This window comes from Ursus arctos, unplaced genomic scaffold (genome assembly GCF_023065955.2).
Source record: "Ursus arctos isolate Adak ecotype North America unplaced genomic scaffold, UrsArc2.0 scaffold_19, whole genome shotgun sequence".
Lineage (NCBI taxonomy): Eukaryota > Metazoa > Chordata > Mammalia > Carnivora > Ursidae > Ursus > Ursus arctos.
In genome coordinates, this window is record NW_026622863.1 from 23,637,041 (window position 1) to 23,648,707 (window position 11,667).

Sequence of the window (11,667 nt, forward strand, 5' to 3'; positions counted from 1 at the left end):
ACCCGGGGCGCCTGGGTGGCACAGCGGTTAAGCGTCTGCCTTCGGCTCAGGGCGTGATCCCAGTGTTATCGGATCGAGCCCCGCATCAGGTTCCTCCACTATGAGCCTGCTTCTTCCTCTCCCACTCCCCCTGCTTGTGTTCCCTCTCTCGCTGGCTGTCTCTGTGTTAAATAAATAAATAAAATCTTTAAAAAAAAAATAAAAAGCTCAACCCTTTGATAATGACCTTCAAGCCATAGAAGTTCTGAAAAGGGAGAATTGGTAGAGGGGGCAATGAGGAATTCTTGGCGTGGTTAAAATTAAATGGGTGTATAAAGATATATGTAGAAAAGGGAAGGGGGTGTCCTTGGTGTGAAGATAATTTGAATAATTCTAGTCGAAGCAGGGAATAAGCATGCCAGCAGCCGGACCTGAAGTGAAGATGCCCTGTGATGCGGAGGGCAGGGCCTGCTGATGGGTCCCGAAAGAGCCAAGCCAAGACTGGGATTTGGTCTGATAGGAGTCAGTAGAGCTTCATGAATGTTCTTGAGCTGTGGTATTTCCTGTGTATTTTCTCTTAGGTTCCCCAGTTGCTACTGGAACAGGAACCCTTCTCCTCATACTCTCTGATGTGAATGACAATGGCCCCGTACCAGAACCTCGAAGTATGGACTTCTGCCAGAAGAATCCACAGCCTCGTGTCATCAACATCAATGATCCAGATCTTCCCCCAAACACATCTCCCTTCACAGCAGAACTAACACACGGGGCAAGTGTCAACTGGACCATTGAGTACAATGACCAAGGTGGGAACTGGAATCTTACTTGAGAAACTTTGCTCTGACTTCACACTTTCCCTGTTCCCATCCCTGCTCCTGCCCTCCCCCCTTCTGAAATTCCCTTCTCAGCTTCCAGATGTCACCGCTTTTGTTTGATGTGTGTGCATTTGCCCCTTCTGCATTTGAGGCATTCCACGAGAGGCCCCTTTCCTTTCCTGGTATCTGACTCAGTAGCGTGCTGCCCAGTAATCTGTGACCCGAGCAGCTCCAATTTTCTTGATCCTAATAATTTTATTCTAGAATGAGGTTTTTTCCTCCCCTTGTCCCATCATTTATTTTTGTTGCTTCCTCCAGCCCATGAATCTCTAATTTTGAAGCCGAAGAAAACCTTAGAGTTGGGTGACTACAAAATAAATCTCAAGCTCACGGATAATCAGAACAAGGACCAGGTGACCACCCTGGATGTGTTCGTGTGCGACTGCGAAGGGGTCGTCAACAGCTGTAAGAGGACGGCGCCTTACGCCGAAGCAGGCTTGCAGGTTCCTGCCATCCTGGGCATTCTCGGAGGAATCCTCGCTTTACTAAGTACGGATGCCTGGCAAGCAGTTCAGCCTTTAGCTTCTAAAATGGGGGAGGTTTTTTTTTTTTTTTTTAAAGATTTTATTTATTTATTTGACAGAGATAGAGACAGCCAGCGAGAGAGGGAACACAAGCAGGGGGAGTGGGAGAGGAAGAAGCAGGCTCATAGCAGAGGAGCCTGATGTGGGGCTCGATCCCATAACGCCGGGATCACGCCCTGAGCCGAAGGCAGACGCTTAACCGCTGTGCCACCCAGGCGCCCCTAAAATGGGGGAGATTTATCCCTTACTGAACAGTTCAGAAATAAGTTGGCTGAGACTGGAAGGCAGCCCTGTTGCATGAGATCAGCAGGAGCCCAGTCCTTCTATTTTGTTGTTCTTTCAGTCCCTCAGGGCAGTGCTTGTCATGCTCTGCACCTATATGAGGATTCTGAGGAGGTCTGGGGTGGGGGCCTCAGGTTGCACATTGTTAACCAGCTCCCAGGTGGTGCAGATGTCCCGGGTCCTTGGACCAATTTGGAGCAGCAAGGCCTTGGGGTCCTCTCCTCACCAGCATGGTTCGAGCTCCCCAGCTCACCACCACCACCTCTGCTTCCATGTTCCACATTCCGTCCTAGAGAAGGGATGGCAGAGAAAGTGGAAAGCACATATCCGGAGATGACACACGTCGCCTTCACTCCCATCCCACTGGCCCAAACACAGCCACACGTACACTTTCCCACTTCAACTGGTGGCCATGTGCCCATTTAAAACTTGGCAGAAGGTGGGGGTGGAGTGTAGCGTGAGCAGTGAGTATCAATGACTAAAAGGACAGAGCAGGAAAAGGATACTGGGGGGAGCCGTGGCAGTTTCTACCATAGTCCTTCAAACTGATATCACCTGAGCCCACCCAGAGGCTGGTCCCTAGGGTTGACACAGATGCTGTTACCATTTCTAAAAGCTTGTGATGGCAAATCCTTTAGAAAATTTTCAAATATAGTTTATAAATTAGGGGCTGGAAAGGGTGGTCCAGGTCATGAATGCCTTTGCGATCAGAAGAGGGGGATGTTAGTTGAACCTCAAGGGAGGTTTGGTGGAAGGTGTAGGATGGTTGGGACGGAGGCTGGTGGCATCCAGATGGACAGAGGGGCTTTTGTGAGGGTTCCCACACTAGTGAAGGCACAGAAAGGAAGGATCGATTGGACAGTGGAGGGCAAAGAGGAGGCCAGTGTGGCTGGAGTAGGACAAAGTTCTTAGCGGGAGCAGTGGGACCACCTCTGGGAGTTCAGTTTAGACTCAACACGGGTGTTCTTAAGGCCGCTGCTTGCTGCCTCAGCAGATTGATTCGCTCCCGACATCCCCTCAGAACTGAGAAGGAAGGAGAGCGATGTTCAGAATTCAGTGAGCTTTCTGGATCTCTGTTCCTCAGCGTTCACATGGCTTTATTGCCACTGGGGGATGAGGTGAATTCACCTTCTCTGTCACCATCATGGGTGTGGTAATACCAGCCCTGCCTGCCCACACTTCCTATTCCCATTATATTTGACTGGGCCAGTCAGCTTCAGGGACAGCGGTTACTAACTAGTACTTTCATTCTAAGGAAAGTATTGAAGATTGTTGTTACACTTAAAATAATAAACTTTTGAGTCCTAGCATTACCTCAGCGTGTTTCGGATGCATTTTATTAGGCACAGAGGACAAGAGCAACACTGCAGAGTGCTCAAATTTGGAACAGTACTGAAAGTGGAAACAAGGCCAGAATTCTTTTTTTTTTTTTTAAAGATTCTTTATGTATTTATTTGACAGAGACAGCCAGCGAGAGAGGGAACACAGGCAGGGGGAGTGGGAGAGGAAGAAGCAGGCTCCTAGTGCAGAAGCCTGATGTGGGGCTCGATTCCAGAACTCCAGGATCACGCCCTGAGCCAAAGGCAGACGCTTAACGACTGCGCCACCCAGGCGCCCCAGTTAAAATTTTTTTAACAGTTAATTGTTTATCATATATATCCTATAAATATCCCAAGATCAGATGAAAACTTGGGAAATTAAACAGATTTTAGTGCTTGCTTATATGATTTTTTTTTATCTTAAGAGCAAAATAAGGAATATACCAGGCTATTGAATCGTATATGTCCCCTTCCTTGGAACAGATTAAAACTAATATGCATCTGTCCATCGCATTTAGGCTGACGCAGCCCTGCTCACAAACCTTCATGGTTCCAGTTCAGAAAGCCGAAGTCCTTCCAGTAGTCACCACATCCTGGCCACCTCTTGGAACTCCTGTTCACTTCTTCCTCCCTCCCTCACCCTGCTATGCCATGCTGACCTCGCCTCTCCTTAGTCATGCCAGTCAGTCATGCTCCTGCCTCTGCCTGGAGAATTTTAGCTCAGATTCTGGGAAGTGATTGATTGGTTTAAGGCCAGTTAAAGCCCGCCCTTGAGTTCCCATGGCATTGTGCAGGACGTCACACCCATATGTGTGTGAGCATCAGCGTGTGGGTTGTCTGGCAGCCATCAGTCGGGTAGGCAGGGCAGCGGTGCTCTGCGATAGCTGCTTTTTATGGCCTTCTTGACCTGTGGCTGTTCTCGTTCTCTTCCCCCACCCCAGTCCTGATCCTGCTGCTTCTGCTGTTTGTTCGGAGGAGAGGGGTGGTCAAAGAGCCCTTACTACCCCCAGAAGATGACACCCGGGACAACGTTTACTACTATGATGAAGAAGGAGGTGGAGAAGAGGATCAGGTATGTTTTTAAAATCATGATAAAAAGCTAAAATGGCGATCTCTTTATTTGGAAGAAGCGATGATTAGGAGAAGGTAAACATTTGAAATAGCATTGTTCTGTTGAGCGCCCTGATGAATGAACAGAGGCAAAGGGCAGTTAAGTAAACTTGCCCGAAGTCACACGGGTAGGAAGCAGGAGAACCAGGTCGTCTGACTCCAGGGCCTAGGCTCCCCGCCACTTTTCTCAGGACACAAACTTCAAATTATCATCGACATAAAGCAACTACTCCGTTGTAATATTTTATTTCCCTTGAGCTTGTAGGTATGCTAAACTTCTTCTTTCTTTTTGTACATGTTAAATCTTTAGGCCTTCTTGATTTTCCCTGATTTTAAAGATAGTCTTGCCTTAGCCTAGAGTTTTCTGGAAATTTTTTTTTTTTTTTAAGTAATCTCTGTGCCCAATGTGGAACTTGAACTCATGACCCCGAGATCAGGAGTTAGATGCTCTACTGATTGGGCCAGCCAGGAGACTTTTGGAGAATTCTCGAAAGTGTATTCTATTTAGAAAGGGAACCTCGGGCCCCATTTCGGAGTTGTGCTTTGACTCTGGCCATGCAAGAGCATATTTGCTGAGCTCTCTGGTCTGGAATAACAGCCATTGATTAGAATTTCAGTACCTGCTTTGTACAACATATTAGGGGGTACAGAGACATGTCCTTCAGGCGTTTGTGGGATAACTGCTGATCTCAGCTAGTGTCATAGTTCGTGTGGGTTGCTATAACAAGATGCTACAGACAGGTTGCTTAAAAACCATGGAAATTTGTCTCATGGTTCTGGAGGCTGGGATGTTCAAGATCGAGGCACCGGCAGATTTGGTGTGTGGTGGGGGCCCGCTTCCGGGTTCACCATCAGCCATAATCTCACATGTACTCAACATGGCGGAAGGGGAACTCTAAAGTGTCTTTTATTAGGGCACTAATCCTGTTTCCAAGGGCTCCATCGACTCTCCTGACCTGATCACCTCCCAAAACTCGCACCTCCAAATACCACCACATTGGGGATTAAGTTTCAATGTGTGAATTTGGCAAGGGACACAGACATTCAGTCAGTGGCACCTAGGCTTTCAATCTGTAGATGGGCTGGGACTTAGTAAGATGTAACAGTCTACAACCAATCCCACAGTTGTTCCTCACAACGCTTTTATGCTGTTTATCCTTCTAGTGCTATTTTGGAAACTCCTAGGTTGAAAACTGTCATTTCAGGGGCGCCTGGGTGGCTCAGTCATTAAGTGTCTGTCTTTGGCCCAGGGCGTGATCCCAGGGTCCTGGGATTGAGCCCCGCATCAAGCTCCCTGCTCTGCTGGGAGCCTGCTTCTTCCTCTCCCACTCCCCCTGCTTGTGTTCCCTCTCTCGCTGGCTGTCTCTCTCTCTCTGTCAAATAAATAAATAAAATCTTAAAAAAAAAAACAACTGTCATTTCAGATTGCATTGGCACATGCTTATTACTGTCATGCAGTTGAAAGGGCATTATCTGATACCGGATCTATAATCCAAATATAGCCCTGGACTTGTGGGTTTTTTTTTTTTTTTTTTTAAACTCTTTCCTCTATTTTTACCTTTTTCTCCAAAGGACTTTGACTTGAGCCAGTTGCACAGGGGCCTGGATGCTCGGCCTGAAGTGACTCGCAATGATGTGGCGCCAACCCTCCTGAGTGTGCCCCAGTATCGGCCCCGCCCTGCCAATCCCGATGAAATTGGAAACTTCATTGACGAAGTAAGTTAGCAAAGTCAAAAGCCAAGGTGCAACTTATCTCTAAACTCAGGAGCAGTTGGGTTGAAAGTGAGGAAAAAGTCTTTAGATCCTTTGCTTTACCACGTTTTCTCCTCGCCTGCTCCCTGAATGCTATTTTTTATTTGTGTCTCATCTGAATTTCAGAACTAAAAGCACTTCACACTGTTCCTAGTGAATTTGCAATATCCATATGGCAAAACCACGAATTGCTTGTAAGAATTTAGTAGAACTAGAAATGAAACTAAAGAGATTCAGAGGAGATCCTGTTTGGTAGATCCCGTTTGGTTTCACTAATGGGTCTTTTTGTCCCTGCATCCCACTGCTGGTTGGGATATGATATTAAATATGTATCACAGGTCTACCTAAGGGCCAGAAAAATAATATCAGTTGGTGTATATCGGAAATGCATTCAGCCATGAATTTCAGGAGCTTAAACAGATATGAGATTAACCTCATAAATCCTCGCTCTCATGTTTGTTGCCACATGATCACAAGATGGCTGCCACACTTCCAGGCCTTGGGTCTGTATTCCAGTCAAGAAGAAGTAGGAAGGGCAGAGCAGAGGCTAAAAATCTTTGTTCTAGCAAACTGTTAATACAAGTGGGGAGTTCATTCTATATGGTACTGGCCAGAACTGCCACAAGATGGTCCTTATCTGCAAGGGAGAATGAGTAATGAGGCATTGTTAATGAGCTTAGGGTAAGATGAGGACAAATTTGGAGTCGGAGTGAGCAAAGAACCAAGCAAGAAAATAGTCCAATAGAATCTATTTCCTTAAACTATGTTACCTGATGCCTTGCTCAGTTACTGGAATGATTTTAAGTGCTTGTCTGATGGTCCAGTGGCCCTCAGCAAGTCTTCGTGATAGAGGCTGGATTTGCTTTAGTTGCTGTGGGGGTCCTCACCAGGAACTACACAAAGCAGTGTTGGAAGTGTCCAGGCTGGATATTCTAGGAAGCTGGGAATGGAAAGGGCCAGTTAAAACCTCCCTTTTTAGATAAATCTGAATTCAGGTCCTTTCCTCCATTCACAATCATTTGTGTGTCATCATAGCTGATAGTAGTTTGCTTTTTTTTTCTTTTTTAATTACAAAAATAGTGTTTGCTACTAAAAAATAAAATAATAAACTTTGAAAATGTATATGAAGGAAAAAAATGCAGGTGCTTCGTTACTGCCCCCAACCTTACTCTCTAGAGTTAACTGTTAACAGTTTGGCATTCATCCTTCCAGACCTTTCCAGGTGGAAATGCTGTATGGACCAGTACGACTGTCGTCATTGTTTTCAGCCTCTGTCCAACCTGACTGGCTTGTTTCTCTCCTGCCTACATAAAATTTATCATTAGTTTAGGGGAAAACATTCTGCATCTTTACCCGTAGCGTTCTCTTTGCATCAGCAGTATGTTGTCTGTCTTCCTTGCCAGTCTGTATCCATTTACCTTATTGGGGCTAATTGCTCCTGGTGTTCTATAGGATGGTTGCGTTCTTGGGCATTACATGTTGCTGGAGGCACCTAGAGAAGGCATCTTGCCTGATAGGTGTGCGATTCTTCTCATTGAAAGATCCTACCGTCTTCCTTCTTCTTAGAACCTGAAGGCAGCGGACACCGACCCCACCGCTCCTCCTTACGACTCTCTGCTCGTGTTCGACTACGAGGGAAGTGGTTCTGAAGCTGCTAGTCTGAGCTCCTTGAACTCCTCAGAGTCAGACCAAGACCAGGACTATGACTACCTGAACGAATGGGGCAATCGCTTCAAGAAGCTGGCGGACATGTACGGAGGTGGCGAGGACGACTAAGGCATTTGAGACAAATGGAGGAGAGGGGTCCTTACACCGTGTGGTGGAAAATGCAAGGGTACTTGTTTTTCAGCTCCCTTCACTTGAGATGAGTTTCTGGGGAAGAGAGATTGCTCAGTGATGCAGTTAGGATAGTTAGGATGACCACTCTATAGATCTAATCTGTGTATGTGAGAACGATTTTGACCTATTCTTTGAAGCTTTTTTTCTTTTCATCATTCTTTAAATGGTGATGCTGTCCAAAAGACCCCCACATGTTTAATATTTCAAAAGAATAGCTTCAGCCTCCAGAAGGTTCTACTAGCAACTTGAAGATTAGATTCTGCTAGCAATTTGCAGATTTCCTTATAGGCTTTTGTCTCATTTTTTTTTTAAAGGAAGGGAGGACTCACCTGCCCTGTTGTTGTTGTTGGTGTGTGTGTGTGTGTGTATGTATGTATATATGTATAATTATTTTTAATTTGTGTTCTTTTTTTCCTCCTATCACTGCACTGGTGTCCCCTATTCTCATACCCACTCTTACTCCTTCTGAACTTACATTGCCCCAGATAGGAGTTCTCTGATGGAGAAATTGTTGGGCCCTTTCAGGGTAGGAGACTTGGTCTTCGTCTGGCCATAGTGTGACTGGGTATCGTGGACTCGTAAGACCTTTAATGGTTCTTCTTTTTTATTTCCTAAGTACGTAACTTGAAATTGGTGTCCATCCACTTACTTGTTCTGCATAAGTGTGTTTGTTACGTGTATGTCATTATTGAGGTACGTTGGTTCTAAACAGGGTGCGTTGAGCAGAAAAGGTGGTGAGTTTTCAGGTGCCACTCAACTTCTAATGTTCATTTATCACTCAAAAGAGTGATCTCTTTGGACACTTAGGATAGTGCCTGAGTGCTGCAGCCAAAGACGGAAGGAGGTTTGTCACAACTGAGGGCAACGTGAAAGATGGGCTTGGAGGTGGCGGGAGAGATGTGTCATTGAGCCTGGCAGTTGAGCAAAGTGAGGCTGAGGATGATTGAGGTGGCTCTACCTCTAGTCCTGAAAATTCTGAAGAATGTAAGAATCTTAACATGTGTGTGCTATCAGGATCCTCAAGCCAGAGTTTGTACCTGAAGCCCAGAATCCCCAACTGCCTGTTTTTGTTGATGTCTACAGAAAATGCTGGCCGATCTGGACACATCTGCCCCAAATTCTGAGTGTGCATAGAAAATCAAGAATATTAGGAAATCCAGGTTTTTTCCCTTAGGGGCAGGAAGAAAATATGGCCCTACAGGGTGTTAGCAAGGGGAGGGTGGGAGAACTTTGATTTGGATCTTCTTTTAATTGAAATGGGAACTTGAAGAAACTTTTGACAACCGCGGAAAATAATTTTATCTAAATTGCTTTACTGTCTGTCGGCTCTTTTTCAAAGGAAAAAAAAAATCATCCCTGCAATCACTTCTTGGAATTGTCTTGATTTTTCAGCAAATGAAACTCTAATGTAGTCCTGCATAGAGAATGTTACTATAGTTTTGAGTGTATATGTGTGTGGGTGCGGATAATTTTGTATTTTCTTTGGGGGTGGAAAAGGAAAACAATTTAAGCTGAGAAAATTCTTAAATACTCATTTTTATAAATTTTATTAAAGAATTTTGTTAAACCATTGTCAGACACTTGCTTTATTTGGTTACCGCACAATTCCAGGCAAGACCAGTGGTAGTTGAGCTCACTCAAAACGTGGAGAAGGATGCTTCATGTTGAAGTGACTTCTCCAGAACTTGGTGTCATTCTGTTGCGGGCAGAGTGCAGAAAAGTGCATTTAAAAGGTCATTTTATTTGAAGAATACCTATGTGGTATGTGGAAAAACCATTAAAACTCTTCTCTCGTCAATGGAAAAACCTGTCGGCGGCGCTGAGGGACCGAAGTAGAGCTTCAGACAACATTCAGTCGGTCAGCAAAGTTTGTGTAGTCCATTGGTCCGCCATCAGGGAAGACTCTGGCCTCCTCCCCAGGGGACACGGGCAATTTCTGGAGATACTTTGATTGTCATGACTGAGGAGGTGCTACTGGCATCCAGTCAAGGCCAGGGACGCTGCTAAACAAAGAATCACCAGGCTCAAAACGCCAGTGTGCTGCTGTTGAGAAACCCTGTTCTGTGACTTTCCTCTGCTGGAGGGGTGTGTGTGTGTGTGTGTGTGTGTGTGTGTGTGTGTTTAAATGGTGGTGAAATATATAGATCTTCTCGACTTTGATGTGGTTACGTGCCAATAAACCATAGTAAGTTGAGAATATGTCAAAAATGCATTTAATATGCCTAATCCACCAGACATGATAGCTTAGCCTAACCCACTTTCGGTGTGCTCAGAACACTTAGCCTACAGTTGAGTAAAATCATCTCACACAAAACCTGTTTTATAATAAAGTGTTGAATAGCTTGTGTAATTTATTGAATATGGACCGTGAGAAACAATGATTGTAAGTGCATTGGTTGTTGACCTTCCTGATCACAGGACCGACAAGCTGTGGCTGCCACTGCCCAGCATCACGCGAGAGCCCGACCATATTTCGCTAGCCCACGACAAGATCAAAATTTGAAGTATAGTTTCTACTGAATGTGTTACTTTCAAGGGTGCAGTTGAGTGACATTAAGTACATTCAAAATGTGTGACCATCACTTCTGTTTCCAGAACCTCAGCAGCATCCCAAACAAATTCTGTAACCATGGCAATAAATAACTCCATTCCCTCCCCTCCCAGCCCTGGTGACCTCCATTCTGCTTGCTGTCATCATGAATTTGACTCTGCTAGGTATTTCATGTAAGGGTTGTCATGTAATACATGTCCTTTTAAACTTGGCTTGTTTCACCTGGCCTCATGGTTCCCAGGGTCACCGGTATTGCAGCACGTGTCAGGACGCATCGTTCATTGTATGTATGCCTATAACCATGTGTTACTTACCCATTCACCTTGGGTTGTTTCTACCTTGTGGCTATTGTAAATGATTGCTGCAGTGAACACTGGCATATAAAAACTTTTAAATTCTGATTATCTACCCAGGAGTAGAATTGCTAGGTTATATTGGTAATTCTATGTGTAGTTTGAGAAGCTGCCAACATATAGACCTAGATTCGGTCCAGGAGTGAAAATTTAAAACCCATAAAAGACATTTTTTTTAATTGGGCAAATTTTATTGTTTTTTAAGATTTTTATTTGAGAGAAAGCAAGCACAAGCACGGGGAAGGGCAGAGGGAGAAGGAGAAGCAGACTCATCGCTGAGCAAGCAGCCTGACTTGGGGCTCAATCCCAGGACCCTGAGATCATGACCTGAGCCAAAGGCAGATGCTTAACTGACTGAGCCACCCAGGTGCCCTGGAAATTTTAATACGGATCTTAGAGTGGATGATATTCCTGAATAAATACTGGTCTTCTGGGGGACATAGTTCACTAGGAGAACCTTATTAGGGGATAAATAATGAAGAATTTAGAGATAACAGTGTTGTGATGTCTGGAAATTAATGGTTCAACAAAAAAGTACGTCAAGAGTGGTAGCACAAAGGCAAACGTGACGAAATGTTCATAACGACTAAATCAGGTGAAGGGTATGCACGTGTTCATGTACTAGCCTGTCGGTCTTTCTTCAGGTTTAAAGTATTTCAAAATTAAAAGTTGGAGAGAAGGAAGCCAGAAATAAACCCTTGCATAGATGGTCGAGTCACACTCTACAAGGGTGCTAAGACCATTCAGTGAGAAAAGGACAGGTTTTTTTGGTAATACAAAGATGACCATTTATCTATCTATGAATGTATATGTGTATGTATATATGTGTGTGTATATATGTATGTATGTATACATATATATTTTGGATATAGTTAACACAATGTTATATTAGTTTTAGGTGTACAACTTAGTGATTTGGCAAGTTTATGCATTATGCTGTGTTCACCACAAGTGTAGCTGCCATCTGTCCTGTTCTATCGCTATTTCGATAATCACTATTTTCCTCATGCTCCGCCAAAAGGACAGTGTTTTCAACAAACGGTGCAGGGAACATTGGATGTCCACATGCAAAAGAATGAAATG

General features: G+C 44.7%; 1 protein-coding gene across 2 annotated transcripts in view; it reads left to right on the plus strand.

The window, feature by feature from the left end:
* CDH1 (cadherin 1) overlaps positions 1 to 9,251 on the plus strand; it is a 77,890-nt gene extending 68,639 nt beyond the window's left edge. For both annotated transcript variants that reach the window (XM_026495091.4, XM_057314200.1), the window contains 5 exons: positions 561 to 785; positions 1,113 to 1,343; positions 3,921 to 4,051; positions 5,662 to 5,805; positions 7,408 to 9,251. In XM_026495091.4, the coding sequence (XP_026350876.2) occupies positions 561 to 785; positions 1,113 to 1,343; positions 3,921 to 4,051; positions 5,662 to 5,805; positions 7,408 to 7,617 (941 nt within the window). In that variant the 3' untranslated portion in view covers positions 7,618 to 9,251. The remainder of the gene's footprint in view (positions 1 to 560; positions 786 to 1,112; positions 1,344 to 3,920; positions 4,052 to 5,661; positions 5,806 to 7,407) is intronic.
* The last annotated feature ends 2,416 nt before the right edge of the window (positions 9,252 to 11,667 follow it).